Source organism: Benincasa hispida, chromosome 11 (genome assembly GCF_009727055.1).
Source record: "Benincasa hispida cultivar B227 chromosome 11, ASM972705v1, whole genome shotgun sequence".
Classification (NCBI taxonomy): domain Eukaryota; kingdom Viridiplantae; phylum Streptophyta; class Magnoliopsida; order Cucurbitales; family Cucurbitaceae; genus Benincasa; species Benincasa hispida.
In genome coordinates, this window is record NC_052359.1 from 26,377,042 (window position 1) to 26,398,371 (window position 21,330).

At 30.6% G+C, this 21,330-nt stretch overlaps 1 protein-coding gene across 1 annotated transcript; it reads right to left on the reverse strand.

Moving 5' to 3' along the window:
* Positions 1–1,215: 1,215 nt before the first annotated feature.
* Positions 1,216–4,468, reverse strand: LOC120090935 (LRR receptor-like serine/threonine-protein kinase HSL2). Its single transcript, XM_039048633.1, has 2 exons — positions 1,766–4,468; positions 1,216–1,679 (listed from the first exon to the last, which is right to left on the reverse strand). The coding sequence occupies exons 1-2, from the start codon at positions 4,368–4,370 to the stop codon at positions 1,336–1,338; spliced, it is 2,949 nt and encodes a 982-aa protein (XP_038904561.1). The 5' UTR covers positions 4,371–4,468; the 3' UTR covers positions 1,216–1,335.
* Positions 4,469–21,330: the final 16,862 nt, after the last annotated feature.

Genomic DNA, 21,330 nt, shown 5'->3' on the forward strand with positions numbered 1-21,330 from the left:
CATTAATACTAAGATCAGCACATCTTAATCTTATAAATAACATTACCATAATTAATTGTGGCAAACTACACTTAAAATTTAATTAATCCATTTTGAATATTGTGATTGGTCATATTTGTTCTACTTTTACTCATGGATATGGCTCTCCATGTTTTGGCTGTCTAATATGATCAATATTTGCTTGTTCCATACTCCACAAACACCCTAAACTAAGGATTGATAATTTCCAAAGATCTAATTTCTAACCACAAAAATTAGAGCCAGAACAAGTAGTCATTTGTGGTCGAGGCAAACATCGATGTAGATGGATAGTTGAAAAAAAAAAAAAAAATCATGAAGACATTTAGGCCACGTTTACGGAAGGTGTACCACAATAAATGAAAGGTAATTTGGAAAGTGGATCTTTTTATTTATATGTTTGTTAGTGTTTATCGGTGCCCCCACATTAGTATTGACAGGTGGACCCAAGTTGAAAATTTGTAGTCAAGTAATGTAATCTGAATGACGAGCGTGAGATGATCAATGAATTACATCCGAAATTACGTCTTGTTACCATTATCGTTATGATTATGATTATGGTTATGGTTACCATTATTGTTATTGTGTCAGCGAAAAAATATGAATTTTGACACATTTACTGTTCTTAAATCACCGATTGACTCAAAATGCTTAAGCTGGTTGGTGAAGGCAAATTTAATATAATGTCTAATAATTTTTACTGCTATTGTTGTTATTGTTACTATTACGATTTAGCTCTCAGAAATAAAGGTAGCCATAACAGTAACAGTAAATTTGACAAAATTCTTAATTTTAGGTAAATGCGATCAAAAGCGATCTAATTACATTTGCGATTGAGATCAATTACTATTGATTTTTCAATGAAATTCGATTACGATTACACCAATTTTCATTATAAATTTGTAAACGTGGCCTTAAATCAATTCACACCTTTTAAAATAGGTTTCTATTTCTATTATATTAGGCCCACAATATTGATATTTTTTATTGGGTTTTCTAATATATAATAGAAGTGTCCATGCTAACCTGAACATAACTTAACTAGTTTAATCTATATATATATATATATACTAAAAGCTACTAATTTGCTCATATGATGATATAAAGAAAACTTTTTATTTGTATCAAGAACACCTCTTAAAACTCTCATATAAGCCGACTTCCTCCAACAAGCACTAAAAAATCAAAGAGGCAACAGAAAGTGAATAAAAAAAATTGTACTGCCACAAAAAGAAAAGCTAGATTTCTTGAGAGATATTCATTTGATTGATGAACAACAAAAGCAAAAACTGTATTGACATTCATGTTCACTTAAGTTCATGACTTGGAATGAGAGAATTTGGTGTCCTTTATCAGCTCAACCACTCTTCTCATGGATGGTCTGTTGAGGGGCAAAGCAGAAGTACAAAGCACTGCCACATCCAAAATCTTCACAATCTCTTCTACTTCACATGTCCTTGGATCCAACTTTTCATCAATAATCTCATCCAAACTCAAACCTTTCTCTTCTGACAAAGCTGCCTCTGTCACCCATTTCACAATATCTTTGTTCTCTCCGAAGCACGCATCGTTCGGTCGCTTCCCGGTCACTAGCTCCATCAGCACCACTCCAAAGCTATACACGTCGCTCTTCTCTGTCACCTTCATAGTATATCCATACTCTGTCATTTAAAAATGATATGAATGTGAGTACATAAAGATTGATTATAGAGCAAACTATCAACTTAAGGTATAAGATGTTGGTTACCTGGGGCAATGTAACCGTAGGTGCCAGCAATGCGAGACATGACGACATTGTCATCTTCTGCCTCCGCTTGGCGCTGCATCGTCTTTGCCAAACCAAAGTCGGCCACTCGAGGCTGAAATTCTCCATCCAAGAGAATGTTATTGCTCTTTACGTCGCGATGGATTATCGGAGGGACGCAGTCGTGGTGCAGATAAGCTAACCCTTGAGCTGCTTCAAGGGCGATGTTGAATCGTTTGGACCAATCAGATAAAGCTTGGGATTTGTGTTCGTGTAGAACATCTCCCAAACTTCCATTCTCCATGTACTCGTACACAAGAATTCTACTTCCTTCACCATTGCTGCAACTAAACAGCAACTTCACAATATTGGCATGGCGGATTCGACCTAATATCTCAACTTCTGATTGGAAAACCGATTCCGTATCCAATTTGTTGTGGCCACCCCATAGACTCTTGACCGCGACGGTCTGTCCCATTTTCAGATCTACTTTGAATACAGTGCCCGACCCGCCCGATCCTATAACATTTGATTTGGTTAGACGGGGAATTACATCTTCTTCATCGAACCCGATACGTTGGAACTTGGTCACCGTCCATGGGGATTTCGATTTCTTGAAGAGATTCATCCTGAATTTGATTACCCAAATGAGAGACCCGATGAGAACGAAAGCGATAATCGACAGAAGAACAACGACATAAAAACTTATGGATTTGGGTTTGGGGCACCGATTCAGCGGCTTCAAATCCGGACTGCACAGACCCGGATTACCCATTAGGCTATTGACGAACAGTTCGTTGTCGAAGCCGGAAGGAACTGCTCCGGTTAATTTGTTGTCGGAGAAGTTGAACTGACCCAGTTTCAGCTTCGTCAATTCTTCGGGGATTTCGCCGGAGAGTGAATTTGCAGAGAGATCTAAGTACTTTAGAACTGGTAAATCGCCGAGTTGAGGTGGAATCTCACCGGTGAAATGATTGTGGGACAGATTCAACTCGGTTAGTTCTGTCCATGTGTTAACCGATTTGGGTATTTCTCCGATGAACATGTTTTCTTGCATGTCGAGCTTTTGAAGATGCTGCAACTCTGTTATACAGGAAGGAACTCCGCCGGAGAATTTATTCCTGCTGACGTCTAACCGGACGAGCTCTCTCAATTTGCAAATTTCCTTCGGTAATTGACCGGAGAAGTTGTTACCGGAAACCAACAAATCTTCGAGATAACGAGCGCCACTTATCGCCGGCGGAATGGAGCCCTGAAATTGATTTTCCGACAACCGAATATTGGTAAGCGTAGAGAGATTCCAGAAAGAGTACGGTACCTTCCCGGAAAGCTGATTGTTCTCAATTCTAACATAAGACAGAGAATTGCAACCACCGTACGATTCTGGGAAATTTCCAGAGAAACGGTTGTTGAACAAAACCATTTTCAGAAGTTGGTTTCCATGGCAGAGAAATTTCGGAATTTCACCCACAAAGTTGTTGGTAGAGACGTCAATCTCATTCAAATAAGAATTCAGACCCAAATTCCGGGGAAGTTCGCCGGAAAAGCTATTGTTAAACAGTTTCAAATTCAAAAGATTTGGGTTAGTAGCTAAGCTCTCCGGGACCTCGCCTTCAAGGAAGTTGTCATTGAGATGCAGAATTTGAAGAGGGAGAGCAGCGATTTTCTCCGGCAATTTCCCGGTGAGACTATTCTGCGAGATGTCCAGTGAAATCAGAGTAGTCAAATTTCCGATGCTCTCCGGCAACTCACCGGAGATTTGATTGTTAAAGAGTTGAATGTTCTGTATGCTCCTCAGTCCACCGATTGAATCTGGGATAGGACCCGAAAACGAATTGGTAGATAAATCGAGATTAGTAAGCAAAACAAGGTTTCCGATGGAATGGGGAATGGGTCCAATGAAATTCGAAGACGGTAAAAACATGTTTACAAGTTTGGTCAGGTTTCCGATTTCATCCGGTAACCGATGGGGTTTGAATTCATTATAAGCAATGGCCATTTCAGTCAGCTCACTGAGATTTCCCAGAACAGAAGGTATGGAGCCGTCGAGCAGATTCTCCGACAAACGGAGCACTCTTAGCGCCGATAACAATCCGAAGCTGTGAGGAATTTCACCGGAGAAATTGTTGGAGGAGAGATCTAGAATTTGCAGTTGTCTGAAATCAGAGGAAAACTCCGGCAAGTTCCCAACGAGTGAGTTAACGGAAAGATTGAGGACATGCAAGTTAGAACAGAGAGAGAAGGAAGGGGAGAGTAGACTTCCATTAACGCTGCTGTTGGAGATAGAAAGGGATTTGAGAGTCTGAATCCGGCAAAAATCAAAGGGGAATCCGCCGGTGACACCGGAATCACTGAGATCGATGGAAAGAAGAGAGGAATTAGTGGAATCGCAGGTGATGCCAGTCCAATTACAGGGGTTGTGAGCTTGATTGGGAACCCAACTGTTCAAACAGCCATTGGGATCATCGAAAAGGTTGTTTTTAACCCGAATCAGAATATTATAATCGTAGTCGGAGAAGAGAGCGAAAACAGAGACCTGGAAGAACAAGAAGAAGAAGACGACGGAAAGAAGGAAGGAGGAAGAAGGGGAAAGGTTCAGAAATGGCATATTTTTTCTTTCTTGTGTCTGTGCCTCAAAACTCAAAACTCAAACGTGAGAGGAAAACATGGTTTTGAGGAAGAAGGGCGCTGGTTTTGGATTGGATTTTATAAGTGGCCGTGTTTTGAATAGAGAGTGACATTCATAAAATGGATATTTTTGTAAAAATCATGACAATAAAAAGAAACATAATATTTTTTAAAATATATATTACAACATCTATCACACAATATCACGAATAGACTTTTATCGGTATCTATCAACTTATATCAAAGAATATTATGTTTTGCTATTTTATGTTAATAGTTTCTCTTTAGATTATCATATTTGTTTTGTAAATATACGGGAATATTTTGATAATTGTGTTTGTTTAATAGCATTTCTACTCGAAAATGTCTTAAATTTACCTAAAGTTTCAAAAATATCTTTACGACTATTTATTACTTTATAATTAATTTACTATAATTTGAACTTATATAAAATATTTGTTTTTATAAATTTGAATTTCTTTCCAAATTAATAAAATTTATATTGTTTTTATGTGTTATGTTATTTTTCTCAACAACATAACCATCCCACCCTAAAGGCCATTGTTCAATTTGAATTTCTTTCCAAATTAAGATTTTTTTAATGAAATAAATATTATTTAAAAGTTAAATTTGAATATATTACTTAAAAATAATAATAATTATGATATAACTAAAATATATGATATACATGGTTGATAGTATTTATTTTAATTATATAATACAAATGAAATAAAAATGAAGCACAAAAAAGTAAAATGAGGATGCTCTCATCTCGGGAATCTAGAAAACTCATATTTCAAAAGGACATCCAAAACTCTCCAATGTCCTCCGTCCAGACATCTTAGGATGTACAGAAATCTTTCAAATGTCGAGACATCTAACAATACAGCAAAACAAACACGATAATCTAAATGCCCACTTTATGAGAATCTAGAATGCCTACGAAACAAGCAGCCTTTATATGTAATTGTTTTTTAATTATGTTAGATCTCTTAATATTTTGAATTCATTACTATATTTACAACACTGTAAAATACAATTTTGACATAAAAACTGTGAGTGATTTGTAAGTCCTCAACTTTAGAAATTTGTTTATTATGTTTTTTCTTTTGTTCCTTTCTAGTACAAGTTTATAAGGTTCCTTTTAATGTAGCATACAATTGTAAATATACCAATTAGAGTAACAATTTAATTACCTTTCTTCAGTTTTGATGTTCAAAGCCTTTATTGTACTAAAACAACCATCCCACCCTAAAGGTCATCGTTGAATTTCTTCCTGTTGAATTAATTTTTGTAATATATATATATATATTATTACTTTAGAAATTATATTAATGTAAACTATGAACTAATAACTATATCCATTTGAATCATGAATTTTTTACGGTATATTAATTTACCTCTTTTATTATGTTCCGTTTGGAGAAATTTATAATTTTATGAAATAAACTCTTTAACTTTCATAACTGAATCAATTTACACTCTTAATCGAAATTTTCTTTGAGAATCATCCATGAATTTACTCTAATAATCCATTTTGTAAAATCGATATTTGAATAAGTATACAACGGGTTGAGAATTAATGTATGATGATTTTCAAAAGCAATCATAATGAAGATTCTAAATTGATTGACTTATTAAAATTTAAAAATTTAATTTATCGATTCAAATTATAAGTTTCACGTGATATTGTTGATCAAAATCTAGAGGAATGTTTAAATTAATTTATTTACAAAAGTTCAAAGATTATATTAATATGCCTATTAGTTTAAAGTTTCAATAGATACAACCCAACAAATAAAATTGTTTTTTTGCCTTAAAATAAATTTAGATAATTTAAGCAATTAAAAAAAAAATGTTGTTCCACATCAACCATCACATCCTAAGATGCTATATGTATGTGTCTCATTGATTTACGCTATAAATTTGTTGGTGATATATTATGAATATGATATTATTAGTAATATTTATAAATGTAAAAATTACTAAATAGACCAAAAATATTATTGTCTTTGTTAACCACCACATTTGAACATTATTATTCTATGTGACGGATTTGAAAATACAATAATGGTTATAATATATTGTTTTAGTATCTATACTTTGAGATTATTCAATTTTAATTACTATAATTTCAAATGTTCATTTTTAGTTGGTATATTTTTAATAAGTGTTAAATTTAGTCACTCGAACTTTTTTTTTAATAGAAATTGACTTAATAATAATAATTTTCATGCGAGAAAATATAATATATAAATATGTTTTTAAAATATATAGTGGAAAATGTTATTAGATGACAAAAAGTTTTTTTTTTTAAATCAACAATAAAAAGCATAGAAACTACACTTGAGATCTATTGAAAGTATAGAAACAAAGCATGTGTTAAGGAATACATTTTCAAGTGTTTAATTTAAAAAAATAAGTCACAGTAGAAGAAAGTAGAGTATTTCGCAACCACTCAAAATAGATTTTCAAGTATATTTTAATCAAAGTATTCAAATAAAAATATTTTTTAAAAAATATCTTTTTCTCAAGTCAATCGAAACGGACCCTAAAATTGTACAAACTTAAAATTACAGAGAAATAACATTTTAACCTATAACAATCAACCTCTATAATTGTTTTAACATAACCTTATGTGTTTATTAATGAGTTCTCAAATTTTAAAAGATGTTTAATAAAATTTTCAAACTTTTAGATTGATTTGATAACTTTTTTTTTAAATAACTCTTTAATATTTTATTTTTTGACTTTTTGGATTTCTTCCACTTTGTTGCTGATTTTCATCTTTCTTAATTATACACTCATATTCCTAACCAAAATCTTAAACATACAACTACTTTTTTTTCTTTCTTTAGTTAACAAAACTTGATTTCTTAAAACATTCCTATAAGGTAATTACTATAGGTGTAAGTAAACTAAGAAACCAAATAGTTATGCTTTAATTTTTTTCTGTGAATGTCTAATAAATTAGAAATCTTGTTTTAAAAAACCAATCTTTTAAATATAAGATTAAAAATTAAAAGATATTATAATTTTTTTTTAAGTTGAGAAGGTGTTAGAAACTAATAAAAAAGTTAATAATTGAAACTAATAATTTAATTATTATCAAATGAAATTGGTAGCACGGTTAATTAGGGCCTAAAAAGTAAAATTATGTTTGATAATATATCTATAAATTATATTTAATACTCACTAATTGAATATAAACTATTATTAATTAATTTATGAACTCGTTTTAGGTTAAAATTCTTGCATAACTATTGTTTTGTAATAACATATTATATTATTATAATGAGAATACTATATTTATTATTGCTTTATTTTTTATAAATCTTTTCTAATATAATTCTATATTTTAAAATTTAAAATTCAAAATCTAGATACATCGAAAACATTGATGCTTTTAGAATTCGTACGATTTGGATAATATAATCCAAAAATAATTTTTGAAACAAAATCCGGACCACCTACCAAATACATATTTATTTAATCGAGTGAATCTGAATTGCCAATCAAATAATTGTTGGCATTTGAGGTACATCCAAAATTGGTAAGTCATGTCATAACTATTCAATAAAAGTTTTTTGAAAAGAAAATAATTAAAAAAAAAAATTATTTGAACTACCCAATGACATATACATAATTGTTTTAACCCTGAAAATTAAATGAGAATGAGGTTGGAAAATATGGGATTTTTTGGGCGCCAAGTAAGTTTCAACGGGTTCACATGGGAAGTGTTTTTTGTTTAATCCAAAAGCAACTTTTGAGATATGGGGAAGAGGGAAGAATCACTTTTGATTAATGCTTTTAGTGTAGAGTAATATTAGAGGACAATATGCATTTAATTAATTGCATGTTTATGTTACAAAACTAAAAGTGTAACCTCAAGTGAAACGTGATTCCTTTGTCTTTTTTGGAAAAAATGAGAAGAATTACTTATATGCATTGCCCAATATCATTATTTTACCGCTAAGGAAATGGAATCATTTGAATCTAATTTAAATAATAAAAGAAGATAATATTATATATCATGAGTTTAGTTGGATCATAATTAATACATATTTTTAAAGTTAAAGAACTGAAATATCATATTCGAATTATGTGGGAAGGGGCAAAATCGAGTAAGAGTAGGTGACATCTGGTCGGGCTTCAAAACACTTGAATCGAGTACATGACCGGGCCGTGTAAGTGGATATTCGGGAATTTGGCCCGATCGGGTATTGGACCGGGCAGGGGGAGGACACCAGATAGAGAGGGGGCGTGCATGGAAGTTTTGGGAATTCGGCCCGGTCCTAGCCCAGTCGGGTATTGGACCAAGTAAGGGGAGGGGATTGGGTAGACAGGGCAGGTCGGGTCGGGCCGTGCGCGTGGAACTTTTGGGAATTCGGCCCGGTCCCGGCCCGGTCAGATATTGGACCGATTAGAGGGGGGTCGTGTGGGGGATGTTTCAGAAATTTTGCCTGGCCCAGCCCGACTGGGTATTGGACCGAGTAGGGGTATTCTGTTTTTTCGTCCGGCGCCGTACTTGGCCGCGTATGGGCCGGGCCATTTTCTTTTATTTATATTTATATATAATTTTTTGTTTTTTTTTTTTAAGTATGCATTAATGATCATGATGTGTTTGTCTTGGATTGAGTCGCGGGTTGGCTAAAAAAAATTTGAGGTTGACCCAATCCAACCCGACTTTTTTTATATATTAATAATATATATATTTCTCTTTGTTTATAGTTTGATAACTTTGTATTGACTAATTTGTGAATTGTTAATATTTTTCTTTTAAAATTGTTATAATATTTGTCTTTGTTTAGAGTGTGTAATAAATATCATAGATATTTGATATTTAAGCATTTGAATGGTATGAGATTTTAGTTATTAATCATGTATTGTATATAAATATGTGTATTTTTAATTAAAAAGAAAAAAAAAGTTATAACTCGACAACTCAGTCCAACCTAACTCGAATTTTAAGAGTTAGGTTGGAGACTTTATTTGAATCTTTTGGGTTGTCAACCCAACCAATCCGAATTTTTGAGATGATCCAAAAAACACCTCAATTCAACTCAACCAACCCGAATTTTCGAGATGGTTCAAAAAAATATCCCAATTCAATCCAACCTAACTTATATATATCCGATGAGACTTGATATATAGATATTCTTTAATTGAAGGTCCATAATGATTCACTCAAATGTATTTAAAAGTTAATTGATATAATCCGAAATTTGAAGTATAAAGTGATTTTTTACGAGAAAACATGTAAACGTTTGAGAGAGGTAATAAATAAGTTTGGGAGAAGTAATAAATAAATAAATTAGTATGGAAATGTCCCCACGGTCCACTAAACCAAATGAAGTTAAGACTGACGAGTGTGCTTCTAGAAGAACAATTTTGTCCCCACATTCCTGTGTTATAATAAATTATTAAAAATTGTTCTGATTATTCCTTTGACATAATTACAATTTAAAATTATTACTAGTGAAATAGATTTAACAAATATCCCTTTTTTTAGAAAAAAAATAATTAAATATTTATTATAAATATTTAAATAAATATTATAAAAAAAAATAGATGCCTATTGCTTAATATCTTATAAATTATTGTCAATCTTCATGTTGTTCATGTACTTTGTAGTTTATTCATATTTGATGTCCATGTAAAACTGTATCCTACTTATCACTTTGCCAATAGTGACATTTGTGGATCTTAAAATCACACACATTAGTGAGAAATCCACTTCAAATTTCCACTAAATTTTATAATTTTTTAGTTATTTTATATCTTTAGTTATTTAATTTTATTATTTAATTTTATTTATTTATTTATATTTTATTATAATATATTTTCTCCATATTCGTTATGCTCCATTGTACTCTCAATTTCATAATATGTTATCAGCACAAGCTCGTGTTGCTTCTATTGTTGAAGTGTTGTAGTGACAAACCTTACAAAATTAGAATTTGTAGTCTCTGATATTAATGGTGATAATTATTTGTCATAGGTGCTCAATACCAAAATTCATTTGGATGCTATGAAATTGGAGAAACAATTATAAAAGTAAAAATATCTCAATAGACAAAAAATATTATTGTCTTTTTTAACTACCACATTTGCACATTATTATTCTATGTGACGGATTTGAAAATACAATAATGGTTACAATATACTATTTTAGTACCTATATTTTGAGATTGTTCAATTTTAATTACTATAATTTCAAATGTTCATTTTTAGCTGGTATACTTTTAACAAGTGTTAAATTTAGTCACTCAAACTTTTTTTTAATCGAAATTGACTTAATAATAATAATTTTCATGAGAGAAAATATAATATATGAATATGTTTTAAAAATATATAGTGGAAAATGTTATTAGATGACAAAAAGTTTTTTAAAAAATCAACAATAACAAATATAGAAACTACACTTGAGATCTATTGAAAATATAGAAACTAAGCATGTGTTAAGAAATCCATTTTCAAGTGTTTAATTTAAAAAATAAGTCAATGTAGAAGAAATTAGAGTATTTGACAACTACTCAAAATAGATTTTTAAGTATATTTTAATCAATTTTTTATCCAATGTATTTGAATAAAAATATTTTTTTTTAAAAAAACATTTTTTTCTCAAGTCAATCCAAATGGACCCTAAAATTGTACTTAAAATCATAGAGAAATAACATTTTAACCTATAACAATCAACCTCTATAATTGTTTTAACATAATTTTTTTTCCACTTTGTTACTTATTTTCATCTTTTCTAATTATACACTCATATTCCTAACCAAAATCTTTAACACACAAACTACTTTTTTTTTTTTTCTTTCTTTAGTTTACAAAACTTGATTTCTTAAAACATTCCTATAACCTAAATTACTATAGGTGTAAGTAAACTAAGAAACCAAATTAGTTATACTTTAATTTTTTTTCTGTGAATGTTTAATAAATTAGAAATATTGTTCTAAAAAAAATTCTATTAAATATAAAATTAAAAATTAAAAGGTGTTATCATATTTTTTTAGCTGTTAGAAACTAATAAAAAAGTTAATAATTGAAACTAATAATTTAATTATTATCAAATGAAATTGATAGCCTGGTTAATTAGGGCCTAAAAAGTAAAATTATATTTGATAATATATCTATAAACTATAATTAATATTCACTAATATATTAGATTGAATATAAACCATTAGTAATTAATTTATGAACTCGTCTTATGTTAAAATTCTTGTATAACTATTGTTTTGTAATAACATATTATTATAATGAGAATACTATATTTATTATTGCTTTATTTTTTTTAAATCTTTTCTAATATAATTCTATATTTTAAATTTTGAAATTCAAAATTTAGATACATCGAAAACATTGATGTTTTTAGAATTCGTACGATTTGGATTAAATAATCCAAAAATAATTTTTGAAACAAAATTCGGAGCACCTACCAAATACATATTTATTTGATCGAGTGAATCTAAATTACCAATTAAACAATTGTTGACCTTTGAGGTACATCCAAAATTGATAAATCATGCCATAACCGTTCAATAAAAGTTTTTTAAAAAGAAAATAATTTGAGCTACTCAATGACATGTATGTAATTGTTTTAACCCTGAAAATTAAATGGGAATGAGGTTGGAAAATATGGGATTTTTTGTGGGGCCAAGTAAGTTTCACATGGGAAGTGTTTTTGTTTAATCCAAAAGCAACTTTTGAGATATGGGGAAGAGAGAAGAATCACTTTTGATTAATGCTTTTAGTGTTGGGTAATATTAGAGGACAATATGCATTTAATTAATTGCAAGTTTATGTTACAAAACTAAAAGTGTGACCTCAAGTGAAACGTGATTCCTTTGTCTTTTTTGGAAAAAAGGAGAAGAATTACTTATATGCATTGTCCAATATCATTATTTTACGGCTAAGGAAATGGAATCATTTGAATCTAATTTAAATAATAATAAAAGATAATATTGTATAACATTATCTAAATGTGAGTTTAGTTGAATTGTAATTAATACGTATTTTTTAAAGTTAAAGTATTGAAATTTCATATTCGAATTATGTGAGAAGGGGACAAAATCGGGTTGGAGTAAGTGGCGTCCGGTCGGGCTTCAAAGCATTTGAACCGGGTACATGACCATGTCGTCTAAGTAGAAATTCAGGAATTTGGCCCCGTCCCGACCCGGCCGAGTATTGGATCGGGTAATGGGAGGGCACTGGGTAGAGAGGAGGTAGAGTGGGTGCCCGGGCATGAAGGTGGATGGAGCGGCGTTATTCGCTTGGGGATATGTCAAACGAGCTAGGGTAGCCGGACGACATCACATGCACGCTACTACGAGAGTCGAGTTGGGTTAATCCTATGGTGACCTCCGAAGTGGTAGGGGAGGTGAGAGGAGGGGACCAGGTAGAGGGGGCGGGTCGGGCCGGGCCATGCACGTGGAACTTTTGGAAATTCAGCTCAGTCCCGACTGGCGCAGTATTGGACCGGTAGCGGGTAGGGTATTCTGTCTTTTTGCTTGGGGCCGTACCCTATCGGGTATGGGCCGGACCCTTTTTTTTTATTTATATTTATATATAATTTTTTGTTTTTTTTTTTTTTTAAATTATGCATTGATGTCATGATGTGTTGTCTTTTAATTTATCTATTTCATGAAAAATGTAGGTTATAATGGAAGTAGATATGAAAGTACATCCTAATGACCATTTTCCTATAGCCCTTTCATATTGTTCACACATAGGAAAGACTATCCCTAAAGTTAAGAAAAAAATATCTCCGACACATTAGCCATGTTTAGACAAACATGTTTTGGTCCTCTCCTTGACACAAACATCATCTTCAATAGACCACTAATTCATTATATTTTTCTTCTCGAGGTAGAGGAACCTAGGAGAGATGTTATTAGTTTTAATCTTACGGGGAATAAAGTATCCTTCATACAAATAGAGTTTAACCTTATCACGGGACTAAAACATCAAACTAGAAATGTGAGGAGGGAAAATTCTTTTGTTAGATATAGAGCTAAGTATCTAAACGATAATGAGGGCATGAAGGCATACGAGTTGGAGTCTATTTTTCCAAGTCTTGAGTTTGAAAACGATTTTGATGCGGTGAAAATTGCATTGTTTTATTTTATTCAGTTTGCTATGATGGGTAGAGAGAAGAAAAAGCAAATGGATTTTGAAAATTTAGCGATCATAGATGATTGAAAAATTTAACGTTGCAACACTTTCAATAGGCGCGCTATTTTTCCGTCAAAACCTGTAGTGTTGCAACGCTATTTGTGTGAGGCATGCACATTTTTTACTTTTCTGTCAAAATCCGTAGCATTGCAATGTTGTCCTGTATATTCTAATATTCTTGACGTTTTAAAAATGTCATGAAACCATTAATTGAATTTGACATTTTTACAATATTTTTCGGAGACTTCCACTTTTTTAAAACAATTCTTGATGTTTTTTCTTTAAAATCACCTATTTCTTGACTTTTTTTTCATAAAAACGTTGAGTATTTAAAATTACAAACGTCAAGAAAGGTAGTTTTTCTGTATTGTAATTTTATTTTAAAGAAATATATATTTTTAATATTGCTTTTCCTTTATAAGTGAAGAGATACATGGAGGTGAGTGTAGTGTGAACAATACTCAAGTATTGCTCTTTTATTTCTAGTATGCATTTATACTCAATTTTAAAATTATCTCTTTTATATAATTGACTATTAAAATTTTTATTCTTAAATAGTACTCTAGTTTTTTAATTAACTTTTAAAAATACTTTATACTTAAATTTTGGCCATAATTTGATTGGAAAAGTGAGTGGACTTAAAGAAAAAGTGAGTCAACCATACGAAAAAGATGTTTGAAAAACATGGTTGTAGGTTTTTATATATTTTTTTTATTTTAATTTTTTAAAGCAAAAACATGGTTGTAGTTGCTATGTAGTGCAATGTTCCAAAAAGTACACAAATTTGAGATTATATCCCTTCATTTTCTCAAAGAATAAAAATAAAACAGTGCTTTTGGAAAAAGAAAAAGAAAAAGAAAATGGAAAATGGAGAATGAGTGCTTTTTTTTTTTTTTTTTTTTTTTTTTTTTTTAAAAAAAAAACTGGGAATAGATAGCAAATTTGTCGTCATATTGACAATTCTCGTACACAAAGAAAAAATTTGAGACATTTTTAATTTAGGGATAAAAATCATTTTTATCCTAGACTCAATAGGTTGTTGATAGCCCTAAGGAGTTATCTTAGTATCTCTAATTTCATTTGTTTAGGTCAATTAATTTGTTTAAATCTTATATTTATAGGCATTCAAGCATCATGTGCATTCTAGAGCGTTATGAACGATTTGGATTAATTTAAAACTTTTAAGAGCATAATTGAACATCTAGAGCTTCAAGAGAATGAAAAGACGAAACACCCTTGAATGTACACTACATGATACTACACACAACGTTAAGTGGCTGAGACCACTACAAGGTGTAGCACTGCGGCGCTCTCACGCAACTCTATAAAATTTGCCTTTTCACTTTAGGATTTTGTGTAGAGGGTTTTAGGTGTTCTTAGGTTTGATTTTGGTCTTTTTTTTTTGATCAAATTCATGAGATTTTCATTTAATGATTTTGCACTCGAAGATTTTAGCATTGGAGGTTGGATTTTTTAGGTTATCGAGTTATTTGTGAAGGAAATGAACATTTCAATTCACAGTGGAAGCATTGGGTCATTTTGTTCTTATTTAAGATTAAATTAAAAAAAAAAAAAAAAAATAGATTAAACATTTCTTACCTCAACAATTTGAAGATTGATCTTGCTTTTCTCCTTTCCCTACAAGGGTTGTGAAAATGTTTAGGAAAAAAATTAAGGAGAATGTTTTCACACTGAGATGCAAAATTCTCGTGTAACCTATTTGAATTATATTCAAATTTTATGTATCTCGTATACATAATTTTATTTTATTTTTAATGTATTAAATACATTAAATATGTCTTTTCTTATTTAATATATCAAATATACTAAATTCAATTTGAATCTTTAGAATTTTCTTTAAACAAAATTGATCCCTAATTGTTCGTTTGAGCTAGCAAAGGGATCTTAGACCTACAGACTATAAGTTCCAGTGATTCAAAATTAATTAATTAACCTCTTTAATTAATCGATTTTCATTCATTAACTATAGGTCACTTCTTTATAGACTTAGAGTTGTACTCTTATGCACCGTAGGATAAGTTACAAGCAGGTTGATCTTTTGCGAGTTGTTTGTAATTACAACTGGGTGAAATATTCATTTTATCCCTGTACCTTGAGTACCACTAATCCTCTAATTAAAAATTTGTTTATGATCCAACCATAAGCTAAGTTCCTCTCGGGCAATAAGAGGATAGGACCTCATTGTTAAAGTCCTGAAATCAGTACTTAAGGGAAATATTCTACTTTCCTTATACGAGAAAGAGTAAACTCCATCGCGCGAAATTACATTCCTAGCTTCCTTTTTGGTCAAGTCCCCAAATGGTAGGCTTATTGAATTTGCTATTCAAGCCATTTGCACCGATGCAAATTAGATCGAGTTCCATATGACCATTTTGTAAAATATTAATTTCTTCAATTAACAGATTTATAAAAGAGATATCAAATATTTTGCAATCCAATCTTATACATACTCTTTATACATGATACCCCACTCACATGTCTCTTCATAAACGACTTGGATCAAATCATTTGTAACATTTACAAAAATGAGTCATATCAATAGTGTTATCATGATAAGACACCCAAACTTATTCATATTCTATAAACCCTTTAGGTTATCATTTGAACATGATCCACTTGTATATCAACTATATATTATTTCAAGTTTACAATAACAACCTTGGATTTTTTATAATTGGATAATGTTATGCAAATTAAAATTAAAATTTATTTTATTAATGAATGAGAATATGTTCATTACAAAACTACTAACTTTATGACATAAAACCCAACAATCTGATCGCTCATAAATAATGTTTATTGGAGAATTGACCTAGGATTGTCTTTAATATTCAACTTAAGATTAGGATATGAATTTTTCCTAATCACAAACATGTTAGACTTATTTTAGCTTAGGTGCAGTTTTATCCCAATTTATTTCTCCTTATGTTTTTCTAACATTTGACATATTTTGTCATGTCTAAATCGACCCACAATATTAATAATAGTCTTTTCGTTTAGTAAAAAGAGATTATTTTACCTTATTTAAAAAGTGTAAATGGTTACATTCGTTTATTAATAACTTTTTAAGAAAAAATTTTTCTACATCTCTATAAAATTGAGACATCAACAATATTAATTTTTTATTTTATTTTTAATCTTTTTAGTAGTATAAGGAGAAGAATGTAAACTAGACAAGAATGTATTTTTTAAAAATAAAGACAAATGTAGAGTAGTTGTAAAAAAATAATTTTAAGAATGTAGTTACAAAATTCTAATTTAAGATTGAAATCGAAGTTAAGGACAAATCTAAAGTAGTGTTTTGCTTTAAAGAAACTCGTATATTTGGTACACGAATTTTGTGCACGTGGATTGATGGGAACCCTATAGAAATCGTGTATCATGTCCACGAGTTTGATTCTTTTTTTTTTTTCTTTTTTTTTTAAATTTTGGTAATAATGCATTTCTTAGGGGTTCCTTTCGAGGTTCCACTTCAATCTATGTCTAGATTTTTTATGTTTATTTATTTATTTATTTATTTTTTATTTAGGGTAGTTAATGCATATGTTGTTTATTTTACCATAAAACATGTACCTTCTTCCTTAACAATTAAACTGGGGACACGTAATATGAAAAATAATTCACAAATTAAAATAGTATTCAAATAAAAGTTCATACAAAGTTAAAAAAATATATATATATATATAACACATTTTTACAAAAACTCATGTGTCACAAACTAGTCACCTTCTCTCACGTTGTTCATGACGAAGTATAGATACTTTAAAATGTTGGTGATGAATTATGTTATCAATATCTTGTCTAGTTATAATATGTGAGAATTCATTGGATATACATTATAGTCTTGTTGATGACCAGAACTTGATGTGATATGTATACTTGAACTCCTAGTGAGTGCCCATGAGAAATTGGAATGAAAGTATTAAGTATATGAGATTCTTAGGTCAATATGTTACTCTAGAATATATTTGGCATGTTATCGTTGGCATCTATGACAACCACATTTTCTATTTGTGTTAGAAACAAAAAGTCTTCTTATCTACTACATTTACCGCACATTGGTCACACATAAATTTAATTGTGGTAAGTTATGTTGCATTGAATATTGTTGCACATCTTGAATAAAGATCTTCTGCATAAGAAAAAAGTCAATATAAAATAGTAAATAATAAAATTCTTACCATGCAATAGTAATAAGCACAGAAGGCGAAGACAATCTGTGAGAGAGAAAAGGAGAGTTGTGGTGTGGATCTGAAAAATGGATGAGTGTCTATTGTCTTTCTCAAATCATGAAATCATAGACCCCGATCGTAGACTCATATCAGATATACAATTTTTTAGTTGTACGTGTGTATCCAGTACACGATTTTGATGTGACCATCAGGCTAGATGAGGAATCGTTCATGTGGGCCATGTGGACCTAAACCACGGACAGAGATATGAGTTAGCTCAAATCGCATCCCACATCTATGTTTCATTAGGCTAACACTCATATTAGAAATGAAATTTTATGTAATCATGTATCATGTCCACAATTTAACAACTCCACTTCATTCGATATTTTTCCCTCCATTACATTATTGTAAATACTTTAAATAAATAATGTTATTAAAGAAAATGGGAGTTATGGCGGCAAGGATGATAATGGAGAATAAATGAAATTACATTGGTTTGAAAAGGCCAAGGATTGAAAGCGACGTGTGAGGTGAGGTATTGGCTTCATAGAAAAATGGCTGAATAAAATTGAGCTAAAAGGGAGCCTTTGTAAGTTTGCAACGATGAATAGTGGGAATCCAAATTTATTCCAATTGGTCGGTTACACTATATTTCAGAACATATTCTTTATTTTATTTTTCTTAACACTTTTTTTTCTAAAAGAAGATTAATTTCAAGAAATAGGAAAAAATATCATTGATGTTGTTTTTAAATATATATCTATTATAGAAGAGAGCAAAAAAAAAAAAAAAAAAAAGAGTTAACTTTGAACCTAGGATAGCTTTATATATATAAAGATGATCGGAGACATAGTATTAAATTTCTTTCGACATATCTTTATTTTTATTGGTATTTTCACGTTTCCATGAGTTTAACATTGTCATGAGAGTTGGATCGGTGAAAAATCATAAAATGTAAAAAATAAGCAACAAAAAAAAAATGTCATAAATGTAAATATAATAAAAATAATAAACATATTAACTTTTTTAAATCATAAAATATTTATTTGCTAATTTAAATTTATTTTTTTGAATTTTTTGTTTTTATAATAATGCTATAAATATCTGTCGAAATTGATATTTTATCAATATTTCTATTGAAATTTCCATAAAAATAAGACCTTGATATTTCCATTAAAATCGACATTTCAAATCTTAGTTGAGAGATTTGTTCTTTGACTAAACTCAAGGAATAACTCAAGGAATAAGCTATATATTATTCCGTCGTGATATATATATATAGATATATATATAAACTGAAGTGGCTGTTTGGAATGCTGAGTTGAGATAGGATGTCTGGAGTTATGTCTATAGAGTTCATATATCGGTTGAGTTCATGTATTTTTGTTTGGGGTGCATAGTTGAGTTCAAATGATTGAGGTATCTAATGTATTTTTTAAAATCTAAATAATCTGCTTTCATGATTACTATTTTTGTTTAGAACTTATTAATTCAATAATTCTACTCATCTTTATTTGAATAAAATATAAATTGCAATTTTTTTCTTTTAATTTTTAAAGCTTTTCTTTTTTTCTTCTTTCTTTTTTAGTTAATGAACAACAATTAACCTATTATATTTCTTGCAGAAATATGGTTAAATAAAATGAGAAACCAAAGATAAATCAAAACTTTTGATTCTTAATTTATCTTCTTTTTTCGTCTTCTTATTGTTATTCTATATTTTTACTCTTTCATGATTTTTTTTAATTGAATCTCCTCCATCATCTTAGTAGCTAATCGAATGTCACTACATTTCTTCAACAATTTCACTTTCAATTTCTTCAAATTCGGAGGATCATAAGAGAACAAAACTCCATTTTTCACCAATTCTTGCTAGAAAATGTTCTATGAAAAAAAAGATTTTCGTTTTTTTTTTTTTTTTTTTTGTAATATGTTACATACTTTTCAACTACATACATATTTTTCATATAAATATTCTTAACTCTCCTTTGATATGTGAATTTAATTAAATAAAAATATAGTTTACAAATTTTTACATATAAATATTGCATTTAATGTAGACAAAATACTATTATTTATATAATCAACAACTTTATAATGTACTTTAATAGTCATTAGTCTTATAATAGTCGAAAGTGGTTGTCGAAATTGATTCTCAAAGATGATTTTCACTAGAGTTTGTAGTCGGAGGTGGTTGTGAGAGCTTAAAGTTGGTCACGTGAAGGTGGTATTGGAGTTGATCGTTGAATGTGGTTTTCGTAGTCTGGAGTTCGTCGCATGAAGTTGATCGTCAAAGATGATTTTCATCGGAGTTTTGTATTTGGAAGTGGTTCTCGAAGGCTGAAGTTGCTTGCTTAAAGGTGGTCCTCGAAATTGATCATCAAAGGTGATTTTCATTTGAATTTGTAGTCGGTGGTGGTTTTTAGAGCGTACGAAGGTGGTTTTCAGAGTTGGTCATTAGAGTTTGTTGTTGGAGATGGTTGTCGAAGCCTAAAATTAGCCGTCAAAGTTAGTTGTGCAAAGGTGGTCCTCAGAGTTAGGTCATTAGAGTTATCATCAGAGGTGGTTGTCGGAGCTTGTAATTCGTCGGGCAAAGGTTGTTAAGCCCTAAGTTGATCGTCAGAGTTTTAATCAGAGGTGTTTGTTGGAACCCGAAGTTGGTTGTTAGAATTGCAATTAGAGGTGGCTGTTAGAGCCTGGAGTTGGTCGGTGGAGTTGTAATCAGAGCTGGTTGTCAGAGCCTGGAGTTAGTTACCAGCGTGTGACAGTGATAATCGTCGACAGTGGAGGATGGGTAGAGTCATTGAAAATATTAGAAGAAGGGAGAGTTTGAGTGAGTCGGTAAAATATACCAACATAGCTTCACCAATATTTAAAGTTGGTGGGCCAAACATTGAGTTGGCATATTATATCAACTAAACTCAACTCTTGTTGATGAGCCAAACACCCTCCCAAAAGCTTTCAGATATTATATTGCATGCCTAGAAACTGTGAATACTTTTCATCTTTTTATAGGGATGAGATTCATTAACTTGCATTACTACTAATACTATGCAATACTGTTATGCATATTTCTATTTTATCGTATAAAAGGGGACAAAATATACTAATGTAAACTTAATATTAATAATAACAAATTTAAACTTATTTTTAAGAGAAATTGTAGTGGCTAGCAATTTGAATATGTAATTTTGTAGGTCTGTAACCTATATTTAGTGTATTACAAATATGAAAAAACATCAAATTTGAATTTCTAATTATTTTTTTATTACATATTTATCCTAAACAATTAATTGATAGAGAGAGAAAGAAGGATAGAGAGAGAAAAGTGGTGACTAGTGATCGGTGATCGGACGTGTGATGGTCGACAAAGGTAAACGAGAGGGAGATGGAGCGATGGTCGGCAACAAATAATGTGAAGTTAATGAAAGAGAGATGTTGGAGGAAAGAAAGATAGAGAGATAAAGAGAAAAATGACGACTGAAAACCGGTGATTGGTGATCAAACGTGTAGCGATCGACGGAGGTAAGTGATAAGGAGGAGGACCAGTGGCGGGCAACAGATGGT